Here is a 27314-nt window from a genome sequence, read left to right on the forward strand (position 1 = left end):
TAACCTGTTTCCATTTTTTAAGGCATTTCAAAGCAAAGGTAGGCTCGGTTTTTGAAATGTCTATGTGCTGTGAAAAGAGCATCCTGTATATCCTGTGTGCAGAATCTGGCAACCCCGTATTGGAGCCCTGGCCAGGTCCCCTTTGGTAAGATGGGGTCGCCATCCTGCAGCTGCCAGGGGGGTGAGCTGCTAACAGCTCACATTTACCCCCTTCTCTGGAGAACTCCCCACTGCCTACAGAGCCACCTTGTGTACAAGGTTACCTGCAGCATTCAGCCAAGGACTGACTACTGTGGGAGGGCAGGGTCGGTACAAAGGGGCAGTCTCCTTGCTTTAAGGAGGGACAACCCCAAGACAGGATTTATGTTCCAGTGTGTACGCCATACACACACCTGGAATTGGGTCAAAGTTAGACTTGACCTGAGGCCACACCCTTGCTCAATTTCTTCCCTTTTTCCATCGTGCTTCACCCAATTCCTTGCAGGCCTTCCATGGGAACACACCCTCGATAAATCACGAGAACCTGAGTCTCTGCCTCAGGCTCTGCTTCTAAGAAACCTGACCAGAGATAATATGTATAGAAATACTCTCAGATCATGATCTCACGGTCCGTGAGTTCGAGCCCCGCGTCAAGCTCTGTGCTGACAGCTCAGAGCCTGGAGCCTGTTTCAGATTCTGTGTCTCCCTCTCTCTCTGAACCTCCCCTGTTCATACTGTCTCTCTCTGTCTCAAAAATAAATAAACATTAAAAAAAATTTAAAAAAAAAAGAAATACTGGAGAAGGTACAGACATCATATATCATATGGAAACATGTATCATACAAAGTTAGCATTGATAGTGTAACAAGATAAAGTTTTTAAAAAGACCCTTTCCTTGGGGAGTAGACTCCTTATTGCCTACTCGGTTCCTGGCAGGCACGCATGTTTTTAACTTCTCTTTCCTGAGCATGAGAAGCTCTGAGAAGCCAACCTGCGGTCAGAACCATCTCAGAATGGGCTTTTAGAACCGGGTCAAGAGGCATTTGAGAGGAGCTCCAAGAAGACTGGGCTCCTTGATCTACCCTCTGACCAGAAGCCTCAGCCCCTTTAGAGAAGAGTCTCAGGTTTCAGAGAAATGGACAAAATTGGGGGAGGGGGAGGGTCCTTCGGCCTTGATTCTAGCTCAGATGGTACTTTTATGCTGATTTAAAAGCCTGCCCCTCTAAGAAGCCAGGCGACAGGAACACAGGCTGGATTCTAGCCCCCACCTGCATGAGGGCACTGGCATTAGTCCCTGAGAGGAGGTGCCATCATAGCTACGAACCCAGGAGATAAGACACATCAAACCTCTCCTCCCATCCGTGAAGGCTACCCTGAGAAAAAAAAAAACTGAGTCCAAAGCCAAAGAGGAAAGGAAATTTTCAAGAGCCGCCGCAGGGTGTGAAAGGGTCTCACCACCTGGTAGAGATTGACATGACTGTGGTCGTTGAGTTATGCTGTCAGTTTTTGACTTTTTAAAAATATTGTCATAGATCAAATAGATCTGTAACCTAGTTTTCATTTGTGTAGCTGAGCTCATGAATTTCTGACATGCCTTTCATATTTCCAACAGTTACCAGTTTTTTCTTGGAAATTAGAGGCTGGTGCTTCTTACCTATCCAATGCCCCCTGACAACACATTCCTGATGTCCACTTGGGAAGCTAAAGAGAACGGCTGGGAACCTGGGCTCTGGAGTCAATCTTGCTGGGCTCACCGCCCAGCGCTGCCTCTTATAAGCTGTGCAACTTTGGGCAAATTAGGTAACCTCTCTGACCCTCCTTTCCTACCAGTAGTGGTAACACTACTGGCCTGCTTTGGAAGTTAATCGATGATACTTGTAAAGCCCTCAATACGGTGCCCGGCACAGGGAAGAACCTGATAAATGAAAACACCATCGTCTTTATTATCAACCAGCCCCCCTTCTCTTGCCCACCCAAATCACTTGTGAAACTCTAAGGTTGTCCCCCACTCCCTGGGATGGCCTTTGGGGTTTGCCCCATCAGCAGGTGGTAATACAGAGTGTAGGGCACTGTCCCATGTGCATGGCACAGTTGGGCCGCCCTGTGCTAAGCCACGGCCTCCCTGACCTGGTCCCCCTGGGGCTGGGCACCGGCCACACACGGGCAGCAGCCAGTAAACATGGCTAGAGACACCAAGCAGGCTGGCTAGGTCTCAATCTAGCTTCTCCAGGCACGGACTTGCCTCGTGGGTTTTGCATCCACGGCTGTACCTCTTTGCATTTCTTTGGGCAGATTATAATCTATAATCTATTTAGAAGTGAGATATTTGGAGGCTCAGGAAGTAGCACCCTTCAGGGCCCTTCCAGCCCTAAGATAGCTCGGGTTCTTCCCCCGCGTCTTCCTGGTCTGGGTCTCAGCTCGGCTCTCCACTTCCCTGTGTATCAGCCACCCCCGCCCCTTCCTTTCCCCCTCCCCACCCCCACCCTCACTTCTTCCGCACATCCTCCATCCCTAGCAGAGGCCTTGGCACACGGTGGGGCCTTGGATGCCCTTGCTATCAGGTGAAGGAAGGAAGGAGTAAATGATTCAAAGATGACAACGATATTAAAGGTGACAGCCATCATTTCTGAGACTTCCCCATGTGCCAGGCTTGTGCTAAGTGCTTTATTTGCACTTTCCCATTTAACCCTCCAACAGTTGTAGAGGGTGGATATCATGATTACCCTCACAGAGGAGGATACCGAGGGTCAGAGAAGTTCAGAGCCTGCCCACACTCAAACACCCAGTGAACAGCGGAGCTGGGATTTGACCCCACGTGTAAACCCCGTTCTCTTTACCACCATGTTAAACATAGGGCCCCAAACTGTTGACCAAACACCTTGATGGCTCAGAGGAATGAGAATCGTGTGGAGGTTACATTTTCAGGTAAGGTGGTTTTGTGGAAAGGTGTGGACTGAGGCAAAAGTGGAGCAGTCTCATGATAATAAAGCACTTACCTCGGGACTGTCACTGTGCTATGCTCTATCTAATCATCACAACCCTATGAGGTGGGTATCATTTCCATTTTCCAGCTGAGAAAACCGAGCTTCAGAGTGGTTAAGCAACATGTCCGGGGTCACACAGCAATTAAGCGGCAAACCCAGGATTTCAGCTGCAGTCTGTCAGCCCCAGAGCCCATGACTACTGCTCCCCATGCACAGCTGGGAATGAGAGGGGGAAGGAGGTGCAAAGAGGAGGCAGCGTTGACCTGAGACAGCTGCAGCACACCCCCTTACACACACCCTTACACACACACACACACACACACACACACACACACACACACACACCACCTCCTTCCTCTGGGGCTGACAGGCTTTCTCAGAACCGTGGGACTTTATCGTCAGAGATCACTCACAATCCTGTCCGTCATACAGCTGGGGAGGTGGAGGCCCCGCCCAGGCAGGAGCCAGCCTAGGGCTGCACAGTGAGTCTGCAAGCAGGTCGGGGATCGGGGGTCCAACCAGCCTCGCTCCCCACCAGCTGCCTTGCTGCCCCTCTTCTGATTCTGGCCCTGGAGCCTCTGGCTGCTGTTTGCAAGGCTCTGCTCCCCTTCCCTGGGCACAGGGAAGGGGAGGTGCCTTTTGGGTATAAATACCAGATGGAGATGCTTCTCTCCAGCAGGAGAGTTAACCCTTGGGGCTCTGGGCACAGAGAGATGCTTCCTCCCCACGGGTGAAGGCGTGGCGGCTGTCAGAATTGGAATATTCCTCAGAGAGCCCCTAGGCCTGAGTCCTCAAAGCGTGGTCTGGGAACCAGCAGCCTTGGCATCGCCTTGGAGCGTGTTAGAAACGCAAAACCTTGCCCCCCGCCCCCAAACCCACTGAACCAGAATCTACCTTTTAACAAGATGCCCAGATGATCCAGAGGGTGCTTCCTTGTGAAGTTGGGGAGGAAAGTGGCTCAGAGAGGGAGGGGCTCCCACCCAAGGTCACACAGCCATTCCCTGACAGAACTCCATCTAGAATCTGCACTTCCTTCCCACGCCCCACCCCCAGCCGCCCAACTCAGAACCATGATGGGCAGGGATGCAGCCCCCCAATCATGTAAGGGGGAGGTGGGAGGCCAGCCAGTGACGTGGTCTAGGCCCGGCCTCTCCTGGCGGCCTGGGCTCAGTCTACCCCGGCACCGGGGCCACCTTGGAGCCTGCCTCTGGGGGGCAAGCAGGCGGCTGGGCTAGGCAGGCGGCCCGGCCACAGTGCCAGGCTGACTCAGCATGGGGCAGGTTTGGGGAGTGGGGCGTGCTGGTCAAGGCCAAGCCTGGCCTATTTTCGTCTCTCTCAGAGCTTCGGGAGTTTTCCTGCAACAGCTTTTCCGAAGGAGGCTGCCGGCAGCTGCGTGGGCTGGGAGGAAGGGCCCCTTCTTCACCTTCCCCTCAACCAAGCTGGTCTCTGAGAAACGTGGAAACCATTAAAGTTACCCCCTTTCCCATAACGGGGGCCATGATGCCCAGAGAAGAGAGCAGCTGCCCTCCCAGCCCCCAAACACCCACCGGGCCGGGTGCCACCCACACCCCTCCCCCCTCCCCAAAGCTCACCGATGTTGGGGTGCTTCAACAGGCGGCAGATGCGGGCTTCACGCTCCAGCTTCTGATGGTCTGAAACACAGATGCCCAGGTAAGTCCCAGGTGAGGGAGGAACCTTCCCCCACTCCATCTCTGCCTCTTCATGGCCTCTTATGATCTGCACCTGCCAGGGCAGCCCCTGGGCCCCGCCTGGAGAAGCTCGCCTCTCTGGCAGGGGCCCTGGGTCCTCCAGGAAGGCAGCGGGATGCAGCAGTAGGGGGAGAGACCAGGTTGCAGTGCCTCAGAAGTCCCTTCCTCTCTCTGGGCCTTGGTTCCCGGGGCTCTCAACTGAGGTACCTCCCAGAGCCACAACCACAGAGCCCAGAACTGCCCCCCAGGGCAGGCCCCTGCCCCGCCCCCAGCCTTGCCCCTCCCATGGGGCTCCAGCTGGGACTGAACCACTGACAGGCACTCCTCCAGACCCACCCTGCACAACCCTCTCCCTTGGGCTTGGGGCCTTCACCCGTGTGGTTCTCTCAGCTTGGAACTTTCCCTTCCAACCTCCCGCCCAGCCATCATTAGCCATCACTGGTTCATCCCACCTGTCTTCAGATACACTTTCTCCTAGCAGCCTGTCCTGACTGCCAGGCTGGTAGGGGCCCCTCCTCTGGGTTCTCAGGGCCCCTGGACAACACATCCTACCTTGTCTCATGGACCGGGACCTTGTCTCGTGCCCTTAAGGGCAAAAACTTGGTCTCTGTTGTACCCTGGCATCTACCCAAATGCCTGGCACATAGTAGGTGCTCAAGAAATAATTGAAGTAAAGAATAAACCATTGAATGGCAAACCTTTCTAAAGGAGTCTGTATTTTCTCTGCAAGAGAAGAACCGTATTAATTTGCAGGGGCCACCCCCCTTACAGGGGACTCTGGACCAGTGACACAGAGAGCCCCAAAGAATCTGCAGTACAGAACCTGCATGTGACAGCATCGGGGCTTACCCAGAGCTCTTGCACCTGCTTTCCAGGACTTTTGTCCAAACCCCCAGGGAGAGAGGACTTGTTCAGAATCTGCCCCCTCTCCCCCCCATAGTCACTGACTCTGGGACTGCTGGGAACAATCATACCCATGACCCCCTTCCATCCCCCCAACGACCCTGTGCTATGGGCATCCCTGTCCCCATTTTATGCATGTCTCCATCTCCTTTTGGGTGCTTTCCTCACAGTTCAGGGGTTGATGCCTTAATTTAAAACAACAACGACAACAACAACAAAAAGGGAGGCGGTAGCAAATCTACAAGATTTACTATGTGCCCCGTGCTGTGCAGGGCACTTTTTTTTTTTTAATTTTTTTTTAACGTTTATTTATTTTTGAGACAGAGAGAGACAGAGCATGAACAGGGGAGGGTCAGAGAGAGAGGGAGACACAGAATCTGAAACAGGCTCCAGGCTCTGAGCTGTCAGCACAGAGCCCGACACGGGGCTCGAACTCACGGACCGTGAGATCATGACCTGAGCCAAAGTCGGACACTTAACTGACCGAGCCACCCAGGCGCCCCTACAGGGCACTTCTATATGCATCTCAAGTGCTTACAACCGCCCTTTGAGGGAGGTGCTGTCACATTCTGGCTTTACAGAGGAGGAGACAGAGGAACAGGGACGTTAAATACCTGGCTCAGAATCACAACTGTGGTGATCAGTGGAGCCACACTTTGTACCCAGGCAGGCAGACTCCGGGGAGGAGCTTTAAAACCCTGTACTATACTGTTCTCCGCACCCTGACTCATTGCCACCACCTCCACCTGCCCCCAATTTCTGAATGGGAAAATCGAGGCCCATGCCAGGGAACTTGCAGATACTCAGAGGCAGAGCCAGGACTAGAACCCAGTCCCTGAATAGCCCCTTCAGGGCAGGCAGGCACCAAGGAAGATTATAAGGACGAAGCAAGTCCCAGCTCTTGTCCCCAGGCAGCCAGCTCCGCTTTCCCCTGCCTCTTTATTAGAGCAATCACTATTAGAGCAATCACAGCCGTCCTCCATGGGCTGCAGAAGCCAAGATCAATACTGAAATGTGGCTTTTTCATCAGCAAAGCAATTAAGTCCAATCCTGTTTCCATAGAGCGTAAGCTCAGCTCCCCAGCTGAAGGTGGACTACAGGCTGGGGGAGGGGAGGTTGTGCACACTGGGGGGCTTCCCCTGGCCCCCCGTCCTTCCCAGCCTCCTTGCATATCTTCCAGGGTGGGGGCAGGCCGATTCCCACACAGAAGAGGGGGATCCCCAGATCACACCGCATTGCAACTTCCAGCGCTAGAAGCATTAATTTGTTGAATTTACGTAAACATATAGGTTTTCCAATGGTTTTCGTAACTGTGAAATGCTTTTATTTTCTAACATTCCTCGAAGAATGTAGGGACTGTGTTTCTCTTGACCTCTGAGGACTTGCTCTGTTATGTAGGTAAGGAAACTGAGGCCCAGTGATGAAAAGGGCAATCCCTTTATCAAAATCACTCAGGGGTGCCTGGGTGGCTCAGTCGGTTAAGCGTCCGACTTAAGCTTGGATCATGACCTCATGGTTCGTGGGTTCGGGCCCCGCATCGGGTTCTTTGCTGGCGGCTCAGAGCCTGGAGCCTGCTTCGGATTCTGTCTTGGGCTCTCTCTGCCCCTCCCCTGCTTGTGCTCTGTCTTTCTGTCTCTAAAATGAATAAACATTAAAAAAAATTTTTTTTTTTGAATCACTCAGTAGGGTGGTGAAGCCTTGTTAGTACTCAGAGCTTTGAGGAACTGCTCCTGGATGCTGTCCCTAATGCAGCCAATAGTCCTTGGCAGCGAAGAACCTCTTATTAAAATATGAATTAGTTGCTGTCACTCCCTGGCTTCAAACCCTTCAACAGTCCCTAGTGTACTTATAATCCAAACTCCTCACAACAACCAGCCAGACTCTGCTGGGTCCTGCCTCATCTTGGCCTTGGAGCTTCAGCCACAGTGGCCGCCTCCTTTCTGACCTCAGACACACCAAGCCCCTTCCCACCCCAGGGCCTTTGCATTCGCCCCGTGCCTTCTGCCTAGAATGCTCTTCTCCTGGGTCTTCTTATGGCTGCCTCCTTCTCCCCTGGCAGGTCTAGCACAACGTCACCTTTTCAGAGGTGCCTTTTCTGAGTGTCCCCTTGCCCCATCACTTTCCCACTGCCCTGTCTTCTTTATAACACTCCTTGCTACCTGAAGTTATCCAGTTTATTTATATGTTCAGTGTTATTTTCAGTCTTCCCCCTTAGAAAATGGGTGCGGTGAGAGCAAGACCTTGTCTGTCAGTCGCTGCCGTGCTCCCGGGGCCCAGAGCCACTAAGCAGCTTGTCCAAAGTCCCATAGCTAAGAAATGGCAGCGCTGGGATTTCAGCCCATGTTAATAATTACTATACTATATATCGCCTCCCATTCTTATAATTAATTAATTGACAAATCAATCCATCCAGCTCAATATAGTCCCACAATGGTGAAGCCTCCTGCCCAGGTACCTGGAAGGATTAGCCCCAATGCCCACTACAATACCTTGTGAACCTTCTCCCCCACTGCCTGGGGGCAGACCTCCAGGGTGTTGGGGTTAAGGGGTCCTACCTTGCCCAGGAGCTTGGCAGGCAAGGGTGAGTGGAAGTAAGGTTCAGGGTGAGGTTCCTGGGGCCAGATAGCACCAGAAGGGCAGGGCAAGACAGAGCAGAGCATGGGGGCAGGCTGGAAGTCTGTGCCTGCAGAGGGGGTGGGCTCCAGCAGGCAGGTGGGCAGTGGGACTCTGGCCAGAGGCACAGGACAAGAACCAGGGGGAAAAAATAGACTTCAGAGTCTTGCAAGAGGAAATGCCCCCACCCTCTGTAGGGCCTCAACAGGGTTCCTGATCCTGGGGGGGGTTAGAGAAATAATCCTAAGGAGCAACAGTGCCAGGCAGGGGTGGGGAGTAAGATGAGGAAGACGGGAGAGATGTGTCTTACTGCCTACTTCCCATCACGGACCACAGGGGTAGCCTGAATGGCTCATGCTGCGTCCTGGGACTGGTTGCCAGGGAGCCAAGGAAGTGACCCCTCAGCACTCAGATAGAGAGTGGGTACTGTGAAGGTGTCTGTACCCCAGTCAGTCTCCCCTGGCTGTGCCAGCCACATCCATGTGCCCAGCATGCCCTAAAATGTTAATGAATTTTTCTTCTTTTTTTTTTTTAATGCTTATTTATTTATTTTTGAGGGGGGGGGGGGGCGGACAGAGGATCCCAAGCATGGTCAACACAGAGCCCGACATGGGGCTCGAGCTCACGAACTACGAGACAGTGACCTGAGCCAAAATCACGAGTTGGCTGCTTACCCGACTGAGCCACCCAGGCACCCCTAATGACTTTTTTCTGTGTGCTGGGTGAGGCTGGGGCTAGGAAGCATCTGGAGCCCCTGGCAGGGAGTTCTCGCCGGCATATACTAGCTATCATCACTGCTGATAGGAGTCTGGGCCTCACCTACTGAATCCAACCCTCTGGGGTAGAACTAGGGCAGCTGCATTTTTTTAACCGCTCCCAAGGGGATTCAGCAGGGCTTGGGACAGGCAAAATTTGTACTTTCTGTTCCATGTCTTTATGGCTCCTTGGAACTGTTTATACTATAAGTATCTTATTTAAAAGAGTAGTTTTGGGGTGCCTGGGTGGCTCAGTCGGTTAAGCGTCCAACTCTCGATTTCAGCTCAGGTCATGATCTCATCGTTCGTGAATCTGAGCCCCATGTCAGGCTTAGCGCTGACAAGGAGCCTGCTTGAGGTTCTCTCTCTCCTCTCTCTCCCTGCCTCTCCCCTGCGCTCTTTCTGTCTCTCTCTCAAAATAAATACACATTTTTTTTAAAGAGTAGTTTTAAAATACATACAAGAAAACATCTTCTGGGCTGGGGAGCCATGCAACAGCAGGAGAGGCTGACCCTGGTGGGGAAGGGGAAGGGGAAGCCACAGCCCCCGCCCAGGGGAGGACGGATGCTCCGGGTGGGCATGGCCCCTGCGGGGAGCTGCCAAAGTCACCGGGAGTGCCAGCAGGAGAAGCTTAGGGTACGTTGCCAAATATTCAGCATCACACTGCTCCCCACCCCGGGCACCATGAGTGGCAAACAAAGAAACCTGTGAAAAGCCGCTCTTCTCCTCCCCTCCCATTGGGGACAGGAGTGTTGGCAGTTGGCAGACTTCTTTGAGAAGGTTCCCCGGAAAACCTCCCCACTCCCACCCTCCGCGCTCACCTAGGCCTGGACCACCTTCCTCTAAGGATTTCAGAGCCTCAACAAATCGCCAGAGAATGACAGGGTGCCTGGCAGTTTCCTCCTGGCACGGCCCAGAGTCTACACTGCCTGAGGAATGCTTAGTTCTACCTTCCAGAAAAGAGGCAATGCCCTTTCCATTCTCCCCCATAAACATCTGTCTCTTCCTGTCAGAGTGTGTGTGTGTGTGTGTGTGTGTGTGTGTGTGTGTGTGAGAGAGAGAGGGCGGGGGGGGGCAGTGAACTGCCCAAGAGCCCCAGCATCCAGGGAAGACATTGGTTCCTGACCCTCCCTCATTTTGGAGCTACCTCAACTTGCCATCCCGAGTCATGGCTCTAATCTTGCCCCCACTGTATCTCAGGGATTGGGACGTCTTCTTTGATCACTAGAGACATAAAGCACAGAGAGGGCACTAGAGTGCCACTAGTCACACAGCAAGGCAAACCCCAGCATTCCTGTGGCCTTCCTGCCCGCCCTGACCCCTGCCCCTGGCTCTGGCTCCGGACTTTCCACAGGTGTCACCCTTCCACACCAGCTTTCAAGCTGAATGTGTGCCATCCTGGCAGGTTCAGGGACCCTCAGAGAATCCACACACACACAGCCCCAGCCTCTTCTCCCAGCAGGACACTGGCTGCCTATGGGGGAACTCAGTGACTAGGAGAAAGCGCTGGGCTCCCAGCAGCACTGAGCCGGGGGATGAAAGGCAGCAACACACGGTCAACACAGGGCCCGCTGGGAGGCCTGCGGGGGACAATGTGAACATCCTGTAACAGCCTCCGTAAACCCCACACCTGCTGGGCTCCAGCCCAGACGCAGCTGCTGCCTATGCCGGGCAAACCCCTGGACACTATGCCAGCCCCTCGCTCGGCGTCCCCCAGGCTGCACCTGCACCTGCCTCACCCAACAGAATTCCCTTCGCCTCCAGGGGACCCCCAAGGCAGCTAGACACCATTCAGAGCAGGAATTGGAGTTTTGAAGATAACCTTCCCCAACCCACTGACCATGGTTACTGCCCTTCCCGCTCTAACCACGTGCTCAGGGCAAGAAGCAAGGCTCCTGGGCAGGCTTTCCAAGTTCCAGTGTCCACACGGATCACCAGTGCACCTTGTTAAAATGCACATCCTGATTCCTTAAGTCTAGAAACAAGAAGCCTTTCTAACGATCTCTTGGTGACGCGGATGCTGCTAGGACCATTTCCGAACTGGAATGACCCGGGGATCTCTTCCAAACCCAGGTCCCACCTCACACGGATTAAATCACAACTTCGGTGGGTAGGAGCCAGGCATCAGGAGTTTTGGAAACTCTCCGGGGGTCCCAGGGTGAGGACAGTTTGGGGAGCCACCGTTCTAGGGAAAATTTAGGGATAAGAGAGTGGATTTGCGTGGCTGCAGCAGAATGTACTTGGCATTAGCTGGCCTCTAGTAGAGCACTGGGGTGTGTTGGGTGCTATCCTAGGTACTGGAAATAGCAGGGACTGAGACCCATCCCTACCCTCTTGGAGCTTAGAGTCAAGATGCAAGATGGATGTGAAATCAGGGACCAAGTCAGTCAATGGGATAAGTCCAGGTTGGGGTAAAGCCACAAAGGTAAACAGTAATAACATATCAAATAGGGGAGACCCCTCAGATTTGGGGGTCAGGGAAGCCTCTCAAAAGATGGGACATTGAGCTGCGACCTGAAGATTTAGAAAGGATCAGGCTTGTAAGGAGCCAGGTGAGGGAGTCCCAGCAGAGGGAATGGTGGGTGCAGAGGTCTGGAGATGAGAGAGGGAGCAAGTGGCAGAAAAACAGGGAAAGGAAGTCCTACCTGGAGCCTTTGCCTTCATCTGGGTGGGAGGCAGAGAGGCCATGGCCTCCGGTCTAGATCCCCGAAGGAAGGAAAATGGAGAGGTCTGCCCTCATAATACCCACAGGAGGAAGCAGCTCCCTCCTGCAGCATCACCCAGGGGGACAGACCCAGGTCCTGGCTCTAACCCAAGGGGTAGAGGGTTGCAAGAGCCCCAGAGGGCGGGCGAGGCATAGGTCTGCTACCTACCTCTGGCTGACAGCTTCTTGGTGTTGATGATCTTAGCAGCATACTCCTGGCCAGCCAGCACCTTCACACACCTGCGCACCACCGAGAAGGCTCCCCTGGAAGGACAGAGAAGGTGCAGGGGGTAAGGAAGGGCCCAAGGGACGCATCGCTGGGACAGACCAAAGCCCATGCGTCTGCACCATGCTGGTTAGGGAGACCTCCTGCGGGGCTGCAGGAGCTCCCAAGGACAACTGTGGCCTGACTCAGGGACGGGGCAGGGCTGGAGACCTGGGAGAACCACTGGTAGCAGATTATCAGGGCCTTGGCCTCACGAGAGACAAACCTTGCAGAGTTGTAATAAGTTGGGCTCTCCAAGTTGTAAAACATTAGAATCGTGTAGTGTGAGAATCATAGCATCCCGGTCTCTGAAAGATTTTACTTTTTCATTCTTTGAGTAGGTAACACATCAACACGGTTCAAAGTTCAAAAGATTGGAAAGACTCCCTCCCACCCCTGTACCCCAGTCTCCGAGGTCCCATCCCCAGGGACAGCTAGTGTTACCAGGTCCTTGAGCAGCTGTCCACAAATACTCTCCCCCACACAAAGGTACTGGAACTTGCAGACTATTCTGCACCCTCCTTTTTTTTTTAAAGTCTATTTATGTATTTTGAGAAAGAGAGGGGGAGACGGTGAGCAGGGGAGGGGCAGAGAGAGAGAGGGAGAGAGAGAATCCCAAGCAGGCTCTGTGCTGTCAGCGCAGAGCCCGACCTGGGCCTCCAAACCACAAGCTGTGGGATCATGACCTGAGCAGAAACCAAGAGTCGGATGCTTAACCGACTGAGCCACCCAGGCACCCCCTCACCCTACCTTTTTTCGGTAGATATCTTGGAGATACTCCTTCCAAATTGTATATGTTACAAGAGGGGTACCTGGGTGGCTCAGTTGGTTGAGCATCCGACTCTTGATCTCGGCTCAGGTCATGATCCCACAATTCGTGGGTATGAGCCCCACACCAGGTGTAGAGCCTGCTTGGGATTCTCTCTCTCCTTCTCTCTCTGCCCCTACCCTGCTCTCTCTCTCTCTCTCTCTCTCTCTCTCTCTTTCTCTCTCTCAAAAATAAACAAAGATTTTAAAAATCTTTAAAAAACACAAAAAACAAATCGTCACATAAAGAGCTCCTCATTATTTATTCATATGGCTGTCCTATAATTTACCTAGCCAGTCCCCTATCACTGGGCAATTAGGTTAGTTCAAACCATATTACAAACAATGACTAACCTTCTATGTGTGCCTTAGAATTACTTTTGTCTTGTGTGCAGCTGTCTGTGGATAAACTTTGAGAAACGGTGTTCCTTGGTCAAAGGGTAGGTGTTATCGGTAATTTCAACAGATAATGAGAGATTATCCATCTTAGAGATTGTACCAACCTACTTTCTCTAGTTTGTGAGGGGACCATTTCCCTCGCCCACATCAACAGTGTATCATCAAGCTTTTTTGTCTTTGCTAGTGAGACAGGTGGAAAATGGCAACTAAGCTTAGGTTTGATCTGTGAGTCTCATATTGATTAAGGCTGAGCCTCTTTTCACATGTTTTAAGAGGCTTCTGAGACTTGACCCTCAAAGTATCAGTGGCTGGGAAACAATCTGGAGCGAGGGATAAGTTTCAGCGCTTGCATGGGGACATTGATTACTGCCATGTGGAGTGTGGCCCATGTCCCAGATTGTTCAACTTTTTGAGAAAAGCCAGAAGTCTGGATATGTATGTGAAAATTCCCAATTTTTAAAGACTAGCACCTTATTCTTGAAAGTAATTTTTTTAAACAGAGAATCTGGCCAAACAAAACTAGTTTGAGGGTTAGATCTTGTAGCCAAGAACTATGTCATACCCCCTCCCACAAAGGTCATCTGGTCCAACTCCTTCATGTCACAGACGATAAACCTTCCCTGCCCCTAAGGAGCTGGACACTGACCGTAGGCACCACCCTTAGCCCCCTAACCACAGACTAAAGGCAAGAAGCAAGTCTGTGGGCAGGTTTTCCCTATTTTATTTTATTTTATTTTATATTTTGTATTTGAGAGAAAGAGAGAGAGAGACCATGCACAAGCGGGGTGGGGGGTGGGGGCAGAGGGAGACAAAGAGAGAAAATCTTAAGCAGACTTCACGCTCATCGCGGAGCCCAGCGCAAGGTTCGGTACCAGACCCTGGGATCAAGAGCTGAGATGAAATCAAGGGTCAACCCTCAGTGCTCAACAGCCATCCAGGTGCCCATCCCAGTTTTAAGGTGTATGTGAATCACCAGGGTGTCTTATCGAAATGCAGAGTCGGGTTCCTTAAGTCAGGAGTAGAGCTCAAGACTCTGGGAGCTCAGCGTAGAAGACTCGCACAGCTAGCTGTAGGCAGGGCTAGGTCTGGAACTCTGGTATTTGCTCTCCCTCACCAAGGGAGCCCGCCACACCCAGGTTCCTGACGTGGCCACATCCTCCAACGCTGATGCCCTATCCTCAGCATACGGGTAGGTCCAAGCCCAGGAGGCCTGCAGGCTGGCACAGACACCCTCCCTATGTACACCCTGGGCCCCGTGTCACTGGTTTCACGTCTGGGCAGCATGAATGGAGAGGGTGGGAGACTGAGGAGGGATGAGGAAGAAAGTGCCAGGAGGGGGCTGGAGACCAGGAAATGCGACCTCTAGGAAAGCCCTAGAAGGCCAGAATTCCTGGGCAAGTAGAAAGTCTCACACAACAATGGACCTTCCTTGAGGTGGGCACCACGCTGTCCCCCCACCCCGACCCCCCCCCCCCCACACACACCCAGGAAAGCAGCAAGACCTGGGTGCCTGGCCTGTGCTCCCAGAGCACTCCACACCCACCCATCTAGCCCAAGTTCACGGCTGGTTGCTCCTCCTGTCCCTCCCACCTGACGGTAAGTTCCTGAGGGCCAGGACTTTCACTTGCTGCTCCACGTGCCTGTGCCCCGGGGAACCCAATGTCTACTGCCCATAGGGCTTCCATAAATGTTACTTGCAGAAACAGGAGGTGGATTGAACTCGCAGTGGGAGGGACTGAAACGAGACGGGGAAGGGGATTTTCCATCGGAGGTGTTAGGAATAGGAACAGGCATCTGAAGAAGGTAGGGCACAACTCATCTCTCAAAGAGACGACAGACAGACAGGCGGGCGGGCCTAAAGACCTTCAGGTCCCTGCCCAGCTGGAGTCCTCGATTCTCAAAAGCCTCAAGGGACAGAGTGTTTAAGGTGGCCCCTCTGGGAAAGGTTGGAGAGCCCCAGTGAGATCAGGGGGCAGGGAAGGAGAGAGGCTGTAAGCTCCTGGGTGCAGGGCAGAGTCTTGCCCCAGTGACCAGCATCTAGCCCATGTCCGGTCTGGAGCCTGGAGTTCAATTAATATGGGAGCGAGGGATGGAGGGATGGAAGGGTGGTGGGAGGAAGGCAGGAAAAGAGGGATAGACATAATTTCTCCGCTAAAGAAATAAATGCTAAGTAAGAAGTAGAAAAAACTAAGTAAAAAAATCCATTCCAGGTAAAGACCTTAGACCAATGGTTGTCGAACTGGTTGCTCAGGAATCCCCTGGGGGTATTTTTAAAATACATATTCCAAGGCCCCATCCAGACCTACCAAATCAGAGCCTCTGGGCAGAGGCACAGGGGATCTGTATTTTCATTGAACACACGGGTTCAGGTGATAGTTTCCCAGCCAACTGGGCTGTCCTTCCTGCCCTCTGCGGGAGTCCTCCTAGATGCCCTGTCTCCGGACATCAGCACTGAAGGGGCTGGCACATGTACTTCTGTGCAGGGTGGCTTGACAGGCGTGTGAGCCTGGGCTCTGCCTCAGGAGCTGAGAACCTAGGAGCCACAGCTATAAAACAGTAGAAGGCACATTTGCTAAACTTCCTTCCTGGAACACAGCCCCAAGCTTTTGGGTAAGTCTCAGCTTATAGCTGGGGGTCCTAACTAGGTTCTAACATGGGGAGGGCTGCTGCAGGGGCCGTGTACCCCCTAAAGGACATCCTGCGCCTCTGAAAGTAGGTATGTGCATTTTTTTCTGGGGCAAGGATGCATAGCTTTTAGCAGCAGCTCAGAGGGAGGAGTTTATCAAAACCAGTTCAGAGCTACTGGTCCAGAGGGCACCAGCCTCCCACGTACCCAGAAGGCATCCTCCTTTCAAATGCATGTGCACCACTAAGCTCCTTCTTGAACACAGCAGCCCTGTGAAGTGGGAATTATCATATCCGGCTGGCAGGTCGATGGGCAGGGGCTTGGAAACAGGACAGGGCAGAGAGGGGAGGAGGCCAAGATGGGGAGGTCAGCGTGAAAGGGAGTGACCAGGGGTCCTCAGAGGAAGGGAAAGCAGGTCACAGAACGTGGTCAGGGAGGGGTGTGTCTGTGAGACAGACAGACCCAGAAGGGACAGAATCGCAGCTCTCAGCCCTGCTGGGAGGTCTTGGGCAGAGGTCTGCCCCAACACAGGCCTCCCCTTCTTTATCTGCAGCACGGGAGTCGGGGTGTGGATGAGGCGAAATAGCACAGAGCCCTCTCCATCTTTAATATTCTATACCAGCACCGTCCAACAGAATGTTCTGGGATGGTGCAAATATTCCGTGTCGTCCAACGCGGCAGCCGCTAGCTTCATAGGCTCATAGAGCACTTGCAATGCGGCTCGGAGGACTGAAGAACTGAATTTTTTTATTTTATTTCATTCGAACAGCTATACGTGGCTAGTGACCACCGTGTTGGATAGCGAAGTTCTAGAAGAACAGGCATTCCCGAACCAGACCAACCAGAGTTCAAATCATGGTGCCGCCACTCACCAGCAAGCCCCTTAACCTCAGTAAGCCTGTTTCCTCCCCTGTGAAGTGTAGCCAGGAATAGTACTCACCCTCTGCAGTTGTTTCAAGGATTCAATGAGATAATAAGGTATGCAATAGCTTTAGCACAGTCCCTGGAGTCTAGTAAATGCTCAAGAAACATCGCCTTTTATAGGCATCATTATCTACGAAGTGATGAGAACAGCTGGCTTCATCAGAAACAAAATGGACCCTGTTTGCCAAGCTCAGAGAAGGAGGAAGTCAGGAGAGGAGGTTGTGGGGGCCACGGTGAGGAGGGGAAGGGCTGCTCCCCAGGGCAGAGCAGCGTGCCCCTGTGGGGGCGGGGGGGGGGGGGCACAGGCAGGCAGGGAGGCCCTGCTCTCCAACAGACAGATGGAGAGGGCACGGTGAGAGTGGGTCCAGCATGGCTGAGAATGTGGGAACGTGCTAATGGGCCGTGAAAAGCAAGATTCACACTGGGAAATTGCTTTCTGGCTGCCTGGCAGGCTCGGTGTCCTGGGAGTTGCTGGCTGTCAGCCCACGGGGGGCTCACCACTCTCTCTGGCCTGAACCAGCCCAGAATGCTGACGTTGAAGCCAGGTGAGCACGGGGAGCATTCGAGGGGGGGCTTGAGAGACCTGGGTCCTCGCCCAGCTTGGCTACGAGCTTCTTATCCTCTGGGCCTCAGTTTCCCCATTTGAAAGATGGGGATGAGGACCCGCAGCCACACTTCCCCCTGGGCCATTTGGGAGAAGTCTCTCCTACACAGGGATGGGGAGAGGTTCCTGCTACCCAAGACAACTTCCTCTAAAGTAAACCTCCCCACCTTTACCCCGAGCTGCCCAGAGCCCAGGGCATGCCCGTGGGTCTCAGCAGACAGAAGACAGTTTCTGGGGGCCTTCTGGAAACAGCACAGTCACAGAACCCGCATCCCCCTCCACTCTGGACTCCTTAGGGGGTCTGATTGTCAGGGGTCCCGACAAGTACTAGGGTCTTCTGTTCACTGGCTGCTTCCTCAAACACACAACAGGTCTCCCTTATTCTGGAAAAATAAATAACCATTCTGCTCCCCCCCCCCCAAATTTTTAAATTGAAAACCAAGAACTTCTCTCTCGACCCAACAGCTTGGGCCATTTCCTTCCTCCCTCTTTGCTGCCAAACTTCCAGAACAAGTGTCCGACATCCGCTGCCTCCTCTTTCCACCTCCCACACTCCATGAACCCACCACAATCTGGTGCCCACCCCCGGGCTCCCTGGAAAAAGCTGTGCCAGGCCCGCCCACCCAGTGCCCCTCCCCCCCGCCCCTGCAGCCCCAGTGGGCCTGCTCCCCCTTGCCTGTCCTACACCAGGAGACATCTGGCCCAGCTCCCTTTTTGTTTCTAGGTGGCTGCACTCTCCCTGGGACCTTGCCCTGCTGCCAGTGCCTTCCCCTGCTCATCTCCCCCCAGATCATTTCTCCCCGTTCTCTCTCCACCGTCCTCTTACCACCTCCCTCCAGCCCCTCCACCAGGGCATCAGCTGGGATCTCTGGGGAGGGTCTGGGCAGTCATGAGCACACATAAAATTTAAACAAAATGACTCTGTGTCTGCGTATTATCCTGGGCAGAGGATGCATATCTTCCATCAGCTTCACAAAGGATCTGTGACCCCACCACCCCTGCAGATAGTAAAAGCCACTGACCATCATGCAAGATTGAAACCTGCTTCTGTATAGCCCCTCCTGCCTCCAGAATTCCAGTCCCGAGTTTCTAGCTACTCATCATGTTGCTTGGATGCTACGTGACAGGCAACTCATAATCAAAGTCCAGTCTCCTCGGGAAAGTCTCCTCACCCTCAGTTAAAATACCTAAGCATTCCACCTCTCTGAGATGAGCTGGGGTGATTCCAGAAAGTTCCAGGTCAACAGGAACCGTTATCTGTCAGAGCATCAGGGTCCGGAACCTCTTGGTGGTAACTCACAGCCCAAGTTAGCTGATCTGATCACTCAGCAGAGAGGAAGGCCTGGGGGTATGGATGCCCGAGCACACGGAGTCAGGATGTCTGGCCATCAGAGGGGCCACGGGGTGGGCCACATGTGACCGCATCAGGAGCTGGTGTGCCCAGTGATATCTTCCCAGTGACGTCGACTTTTTCCCCATTCCACAGATGTAGAAACTGAGGTCAAGCCCTTGAACCCAGGACTCCTGACTCCTTGTCGGTTGCTCTCTCCAATACCTCACATTCTCAGATTAGAGGCGGCCCTCACCTTGGGTCCACAGATGGACTTTAGGGCAGAGGGATCTTTGAGAAATAATACACCCTTGCAGTGGGTTGTAGTGAAGCGTTTTTCTAGGAAAGTGCCGGGGGGTCGTATGAGATTCTCTGAGGGCTCCTAGATTTCCAGACCAGTTAAAAAGCTGGGGTCAGATCTGTCGAGAAACAAAAGGGATATCCTGTTTCCGTAATAACCCCTTCGAGTGCTTTAAGCAAATCCCTTCACCTTTTGGGGCCTCAGTTTGCCTATCTGTGAAGTCAACTGTCGATCATTTTTAAACCCGCTCTTTCTTTCTTCTTAGTTCTTTTTATTATTATTATAATTATTTTCTAATCTTTATTTATTTTTGAGAGAGAGAGAGAGCATGAACAGGGGAGGAACAGAGAGAGAAGGAGACACAGAATCTGAAGCAGGCTCCAGGTTCTGAACTGTCAGCACAGAGCCCGACATGGGGCTCGAACCCACGAGCTGCAAGATCGTGACCTGGGCCGAAGTTGGACGCTTAACCGACTGAGCCACCCAGGCGCCCCTTAGTTATTTCTTTTTAAGCAACGATGCCCTTTTAAAATAACAAACAAAACACAGCTATGCAGGTCTCCAAGTGGCAAATAGATCAGAGGAGATGGGGCTGTGGGGGCTAGGGGCCCCATTTGTTTGGTGTTCTCTCTCTTCTCCCCAGTTCGCTACAGCAGCTCGGCCCAGAACCCCACAGACTATAGCATTTCGCAGCCAGAAAATTCTAGGACCTTATTACTGAAACCTTACATCTCCCTCCTCCCATCCTGGGCTGTAGCCGCCCGCTGCCAGGGACTCAGTGTCCCACACCCCACAGGCCTGCCCCATGCCAACCCAGCAGAAGTCTTGTGGGGGACACAGAAGGTCTGGGAACCAGAAGATTCTGTTTGCCACAGGGAACAGTGAACCAACAGAAGTCCTAACATATTCCTTGTTTTGGCTGTGCATGGGTTTTCTTGAATGGGTTACAAAAAGGGAAATAGAACGATATTCACAGACCTTGGAGAGAGGACCTGAACGGACAGAAGCAGGGGGGATGATGAGGGCCTGCTTCCTCCTCAGGCTCCATCCACCTGCACACCCTGAAGCCTTCTAGAAGTTCAGAGAGAGACACTAGAGCCAAGCACCAGACAAGAAAGAGGCTGGCGTGCCCTATTCTTGTGTGCTATTGGCCTGTGCGACCTTGGGCAAGGCCCTGGCCCTCTCTGGGCCTTGGTTCCCCATCCGTAAGACAAAGGAGCACTCCTCACTCCAGTACTCTGAGTGGGACTGAGTGTGTGCTCAGGAAATACCTGTTGCCGGGAGGCAAGAGTCACAGACATGTTTCTCCTTTTACGTGACCCCAAGGCCCTCAACCTTCTCCGGCAAGGAAAGTTCCAGGGGCCCCACCTGATGCCTTGGGGCCAGCCACGCCTGGCTGGGCCTCTGGGGGCTGCGCCAGCCTGGCCAGGGACGCAGGCTTCCTACTGTGCCCCAGAGAAGCTCAGAAGCTCAGAATGCAACATGGGCAACATGCATGCTGGAGAGGGTGGACCGTGGCCAAGGGGCCTGCACAAGAAGAGGGAAGGGCAGGGCGGGGGAGCCCAGGAGCGCAGCCAGCATCATCTTGCTCCCCCTGCGCTGGGAGGTAGACCTGGGCTGGATGCCCTCTTGGAACCGGTGTGTGCGTGTGTGTGTGCGCGCGCGTGCGCGTGTAACCGGATGCAGGCATTGCATTCCAAGGCTCTGGCCTCACCCCACTGAGGGCCGGGGCCCCAGACTGCAGGGGTGCTGGCAGCAGTGTCACTGTGTGCTTGTGCAGGGAGGCAGGCGGGCAGGAGGGAGGCTCAGCAGAGTGTCAGTGTGTCTCAGCCTGTGTGGGGGTGGCTGTGCGGGGGTGGAGGGCTGCGGCATGCACCAGAACATGTGCGTGCCTGCCGCTCGGATGGCTCGGAGGGGGAGGAAGGAAAGTCTGTCCCTTTCCCTGTTCCCGTCACCCCTCCCCACCTTGAAGACCTGCCCCCCCCCCCCCCTCCAACTTCCCATCCTTGGCTTTTGGCCCCTGAGAACGATCTGGTCCCCTACCTTGGCTTTGCCGCTGCCTCTCCCTGTGGCCTTGGGCTATTTCTCTCTGGGTGTTGGTCCCACCATCTAGGTTATAAATAGCGAGTGTGGACGGTCCTTCCAGTTCTGATGTTCTTTGCGTCTGAAATTTCCCATGTGTGTCCCCCACAGAGGGAAGCTAAGGAGGGCAATACCTCTCATGGGGCATTTCCGCATCTGCAGAATTATTCTGATCCCCATTTTACAGATGGTAAAGTTGGGGCTCACAAAGGACCAGGGATCCACACAGGGGGGCCCGGTAAATTCGAGGCAGAATCATGTTTGAACATAAGCCTCAGCTCGGCGTTCTCTTACCCAGAAGGTCATGGCCCCTCTTCCCTGGGAGCATTCCCCCGACACAGCAGCGAGAGGGGTCCCTATCATGAACCGTCTCCCCACCATGTCCCGGGTGCCAGACACCGGCACAGCGGCCATTCCACCTTCTCAAGCCTCAGTCTGCTCATCCGGCAGGTGGGTGAGTAAGCCCTCTGCCTCCCTCAGAGACGAGCTAATGGCTGGAGAGGTGCTTCACCGGCCCCAAAGCGCTGTGAATATGAGGTTATTCGAAGCAAAATGCAAGTGTACCTCCACCTTTGGGTGGTGTATGGACGGCCAGGTGTTTCCTCTCCCCAACATTACCCCATTGAGGCTCCTAACAGCTCAGCTGGGGAAGGATGGGATTGTGGAGCACACTGGCAGACGTTAGAGCTTGCATGTCATGCGGGATCCTAAGCACCCAGGATGCTGGCCCCCCAGTGTGGGGAGCAGCCTCTAGGCCCCATGTCCCCCACTGGTCACCCCGGCCCAAGCCCAGCTCCTGATACACAGCTGAGGGCGTAAGAGCGGGCAGGGGGCTCCGGAGCTAGCTCTGGTCCATCCCTCTGCCGACCTGGCTGACCCCTGGAGCCCTCCCTCCGCCCAACACTACCCTTGAGTCAATTTCAGATCCCAGTTTCTAGAGAAAGAGTGGGCTGTGCTCGCTCTCCAGTCTCCCTCCCTCTCCCTCTCTCAAGTAAAATCTCCTTCGGAGGCTCTTTCTGGACGGCTGCAGAGCAATTCTCTGCCTCCCTAACCTCTCCTAGAAGTGGGATTCCAAAGCCCAGAGAATGTCAACGGCTGGAAGAGATATCCTCCTTTCCCAGCCTCCTGGAACCTGACCCCTTGCCCCGATCGTGGTCTTCCCAGAAGTCAGGCTCTGCTGAGAGCTCTGCCCAGACCGCACCCCACCCAGCTGACTGACCGGCAGGTGGGAGAGAGACAGCTTCTCTTACATCTGTAGCCCACCCCATCCTGGGCTCCTAGAAGGCCTGCATCATAAGCCAGTCCTCACCGAGTAGGGCTTCAGGAAGCCCTCGAGAGGCACACGCCCTCCTCTCCAGCTGGGCAGCCCAGGGCCCTGCGGGAGGTCCAAAGGCTCCCATGTCCCCTCGCAGGACCAACCCAGCTGCCTCTCCAAGGCCCCCTGCCAGTGATCTGAAGCGGGTTCCTGGAATAAGGGACTCAGCTCCTGCATGGTGACCGCAGTGTCCCAGCTGGCAGGGACTGTGGGTCAAGCATCCAAGGCCGGGCCCTGCGGGCATCTTCCTCGCTTCTCCCAGCAGAAGAGGAGCTTGGTCAGGCCCCTCCCCCAAGCTGGGCAAACTCCAGACAGAAGGTAAACATGTGGCAGGCCCCGGCCGAGGGCTCCAGCCTGCCCAGCCTTTGAGGGCAACAATGATTCCAGCAGCAGCCCCTGCTGATGGCGCACTGGGTGCCAGGCCACATCTTCACGCGTGCCACCTTATTTCACCACCACAGCCATTTTTTTTTTTTTTTTTTTTTTTTATCTCCAGACTACAGGGGGCTGTGGTCTGGCCGCTGTCGCAGAGCCACGGATGGTGAGATCCAGAGCCTGGGCCGTGTGCTGGGCCCACCTCTACCTGCCCCACAGGGCGCCTGGCCTAACGCTGCTGCGCGGAGCAAAACCCCCACCCGCTCAGTAATATGTCCCGGGGTTTCTAACCCAGCCATGGGTTAAAAGAGGTGTGGAGCCTCATTCTCGGCAACCCTAAGCCCATCACAGCCTTCCTAATGTCCTGCAAGCTCCCGACAATGCATGCGACATTTCGTAGGTTTGCGCTTCCTTCTGGAGAAGGCAGACTTAGACTTTCATCAGATTCCTGGAGGAATGTGAGACCTAAAAACGGTTAGGAGCCCGTATGGTTCTAGAAGGGAGAGGTCTGAAACGGATTAGACAAGGCCTGGCCATGCCTGCCACCCTCGGTTCTCCTCCCGTGGCCACACCAGGGCTCCCTGTCCCCTGAAATCCTGCCCCTGCCCCGGTCCTGGCCGGCAGTGGGGCTGAGAAGGCTCCCGAAGGCTCCCTGGGCCAAGTCGCCCCCACAGCACCCAATCTGCATGATATCCATCTCCTCTCGGGGCAAAATACCACTTTTATTTTCACTTTAAGTGCCTGAGTCACATCTCAACTCCATGTCACTGCACCCTGTGACGCAGTCCTCCCAGAGCTGAGCCTTGGTCATGCCCTGAAAGGCAGATCCCAGCTAATCAGGGGATCCTTGGGCTCCCGTGGGCACCAGAGCCCGGCTGAGAAGGGGCCCTGCGCACATTTAGCAGACAGCTTCAGTCCTCTGGAGCAGCTCAAAACACACTCAGAAACGCAGGAAGTCTGCAGACAAGAGTGAGCACACATCTGCACATGGGTGTGTGTGTCTGTACAGGGCCCCGGGGCATACCTCAGGGTGTCGGGATAGCCTGGGATGTGAATGTGAGTGTGTGTGCAGGCAGCCTACTCGTACACAGCCACAGGCCCACCTCCCACACATATGCAGACACCAGCATAAGCTCACACATGCCTTCAACACCCACACTCCCACCCGAGCCTTTGGCCCAGGCCTCACACGCACGCACATAAACCTTTCCGTGTGCGTGGCCCCCCATCCACACCCGGATGTGCGTGTCCAGACCTCAGAGAGGTACCACTGTGCCCAAAGCCCACACAGGCATCCTTACACAGACATAGACATCCTTACACAGACACGGACGTTTGCACACACCCAGACCCCACACACGTTTGCCTGCTGACGTGCATGTAGCTCTGACCTGCCACACTCAGGCACACACAGTGACACCTATTCACGCCTTCACCCCCATGCAAATCAGCCAGTGGTACCCCTTGGGCCACCTGCACGCGCCCACTCTTGGCGGCCTTACACACGAAGGACACCCCACAACCCCCTCCTGCTGCACACATGTGAACACTTGCCTACCCTCTCGGGGCACGCAAGTGTACCCCAGAGTCAGTCTTTACACAACACACACCAAAATGTGCACTGGGTGCACACATCCGGACCTCACCCCGGCACATATCTGCTCACAGGGCCCCTCTCCCCTGCACTCCTGCTGCCACAGCAAGGACCACCCGGGGCGCTGGAGCTGCTTTGCCCAAGGGGCAAACTCTGCCTCCAAACTATACCCCTACCCTGATCCATCCCTGGGTCCTCCACACACCTAGCTGGGGGCAGCCAGAGTGTTTCCCTGACGCTCCACGACTTACTGGGCCACCCCAGGGGGCTTCCCCCCCCCCCCCGTACGCTCCCACCCTTCTCCCCCCGCCAGTCATCAGAGGCATAAAATGAGCTCTGGAGCTGGACAACTTTGCCAAGGGACCAGAGCCCGTATACCACTAGCCCCTGAAATGGTAGTGCTCCCCCCCACCCCACTTGCCTGATTGCCCCTCCCCACCTCCCAATACACAGGAAGCCTCACCAGTCCCTCGGTTATTAACCCCTGCTGTACCGATGCCCTCACGCCAAGAGGAGTTGGGAGGAGGAAGATGGGGAGGGGATGCGCTTTCAGGGAGAAGTTGGCCACTCTGCACAGTCACCATTGGTGCCTAAAGTCAGAAAGGACTGCCTGGGAGGTGGTGAACCCTCTCCCATCAGAGGTGTCCAAGTTGAGGCCAGATGAACACCTCAAGAGAAAGTCGGCAGGGGGTTCCAGCCCTGGACTTAGCAGCCTGGGAAGATTTCTTTTTAACCCTGAGTTTCTAAAAATCTGTGTGTGCCCAGTCATGTGCCCCCATGTATGTGTGTGTGTGTGTGAGAGCGTGTGCATGCACGCGTGCACCGGCATGCACCATCCACCTTTCACCCCTACACACACACTCACCTGGCTGGCCTTGGCACATCTGTGCACCCACAAACATGCCTACACCCAGCTCCGGGCACTTTGCACAGGCAAGCGTCCCCAAACACACGCAGACTTCCTCCCTATGGGTACACAGGAAGCACGCAGGTGCACACCCCCTGCCCGTGACGCTGACCCCCTGCACCCTCCAGAACTCTCTGAGGTGCAACTCACTTTCCCAGTTCCTCGAAGAGCTGGTACTCTTCCGTGAAGCGGGTGCAGGTGATGGTGGCCATCCTGGCGCTGGGCGGGCAGGCGAGGCTTGGGGCTGGAGGACCAGGACTGGGGCGCTGCTGCTCTGCACCCGGAACTGGGGACCACTCGCCTGCCTGCGCTGCCGAGCGCGAACCAAGAACCAGCTTGACTGACGAGCCCGGGGCTTCTGAGCAGGGCACTGTGGCTGCTCACAGCCTCGCGAGCCTTCGTCAGCATCCAGGTCCCCATGGCAACCACCTCCGAAACGCCCTGTTCCCGTTGCCCCGGTAACTGCCTCCCCAACACCTGCCTGCCTTCCACTGCGAAACCTGCTCCCGGACGCCTTGGCCCTAACCACACAGAATACTGCAGGCCTGTGTGGGCCCAGGGCAGGTGGACCCAGCACCCCCTGAGGTGATGGACTGAGGGAGGGGTCTGGAGAGGGGGAGAAGAACCAACTTAATCCACAAGTGATCTTCTCTCTTCCCACCTCCCCCACCTCCAACTGTGGGTCCCTTGTAGCAGACAGGATGGGATTAAGTGGGGCAAAAAGGCAGTTGCCATGGTAACGGCCGGTGGGTGCCACATTCTGGGATGGTCCCCAGGAAAGACAGGATACAGTTACCCTGGCAACTTCATCTCCTCTGGAGAGACAGGTATTGCCCCGTTGCCCTGGCAACAGCCGGGTTCTAAGGTTTACAGGAAAAGATGGCTAATTCATGGGGATCTCTCTCCCAGTGGATCACTGTAGTCTGTAACTATCTCTCTGCTCCCCTCTGTATTTTGTTTTGGCCTCTGTCTCTGTCTTCCCCATTTGCTCTCGTTCTCTGCTACCCCTGTCCATCACACTGGCACTCTAGCTTGGGGGACAAATGCAGAGGAGACATCCGGATTCTGGAGGGAACTGCCTTGCCTGCCCGCTCATCCCCACCCCTCTCCTCCAGCCCATGTTCCCGGTGGGACCATGGAGATCTGGTCTCCTGGGGCTCACGTCCCAGTTTCTGCTTGTGCTTTAAGTCAAGGTGAAAGAGGCAGAGGCGGGCAGTGGGGAGGGAAGCATGGCCTGGCATGGAGGGGAGTGGCCATGGGCCTGCCCTGAAATCCTCATTCCCTTTTCCTCATTCTCATTTTCCCTGCCAAGTTTGATTCTTCAGGGCAGCAGCCAGATCTATGGCCCCAGGATCTCACCCAAGCCCTGGGGGTTTAGGAAGGAAAAGGACTGGAGTCAAGGATCTGAGTTCAACTCCAGCTCTGACGTTTGTTAGCTGTGTGACCCTGGGAAAGTCACTGCCCCTCTCTGAGCCTCCAGCGCCCTTTCTACAAAACAGAACAAAGCTGCCACTGCAGAGGAAGGTTGTGAAGAAGGAGTGGGCTAAGGGCTGTGGAAGCCTTTGGGAAGTATGTAAACATGAGGCCTGTTTTTAGTTTCTGGAAGAGGAAAAGGAAGGTCTAAAGCAGGACCATGACCACCCCCATCACTAGCTTGGACTCAGAATTTCACACCCACCTCCTCCACGCAAGCTCATTTCACAGCCCACCAGGCTGAGGTCTCTTGCCAGCATTTGCCCACAGTGAGCACAGGTCGGATAAAAGGATCCAGGATCCAAACCCTTGTTTCTACCCCACCCCTCTGAGCCTCAGCTTGCCTTACTGGTCACCTCACTTGCTGGACACGTTGTCTGCTTGTCGGTTATCCCCAGCCCTAGCGGGTCCCTGACTCACTACTTTAGGTCCAGGGGCCCCGGGAGACATCTGGGTCCCCTCTCCCACAATTCTGCCCCTCTTCCTGGGAGTTGGGGGTGGGAGAGAATGATGGGGTTAGCTCTCTGATGCAGCCACTTCTTCCCAGGAGAGAAATGGGAGGGAGGCCGAGGGGAAGGAGGGGAGGCGAGCTAGGGAGGAGGGGTAATGGCTTAGCCACTAATTGCACCATTACCACCTTCAGAAAAAGGAAAAACCACTCAGTT

The 27314-nt window shown here is 54.5% G+C and overlaps 1 protein-coding gene across 3 annotated transcripts in view; it reads right to left on the reverse strand.

The window, feature by feature from the left end:
- CAMK2A (calcium/calmodulin dependent protein kinase II alpha) overlaps positions 1–25557 on the reverse strand; it is a 63414-nt gene extending 37857 nt beyond the window's left edge. For 2 of the 3 annotated variants that reach the window (XM_019464412.2, XM_053907030.1), the window contains exons 1-3: positions 25327–25557; positions 11817–11911; positions 4556–4615 (exon numbers count right to left, since the gene is read on the reverse strand). In XM_019464412.2, coding sequence (XP_019319957.1) covers positions 4556–4615; positions 11817–11911; positions 25327–25388 — 217 coding nt within the window. In that variant the 5' untranslated portion in view covers positions 25389–25557. The remainder of the gene's footprint in view (positions 1–4555; positions 4616–11816; positions 11912–25326) is intronic. The other variant, XM_019464413.2, reaches the window with a different exon arrangement.
- Between the last annotated feature and the right edge of the window lie 1757 nt (positions 25558–27314).

The sequence above is a fragment of the Panthera pardus genome, unplaced genomic scaffold (assembly GCF_024362965.1).
Source record: "Panthera pardus isolate Hobbes unplaced genomic scaffold, ASM2436296v1 HiC_scaffold_2, whole genome shotgun sequence".
In the NCBI taxonomy this organism is placed as follows: Eukaryota; Metazoa; Chordata; class Mammalia; order Carnivora; family Felidae; genus Panthera; species Panthera pardus.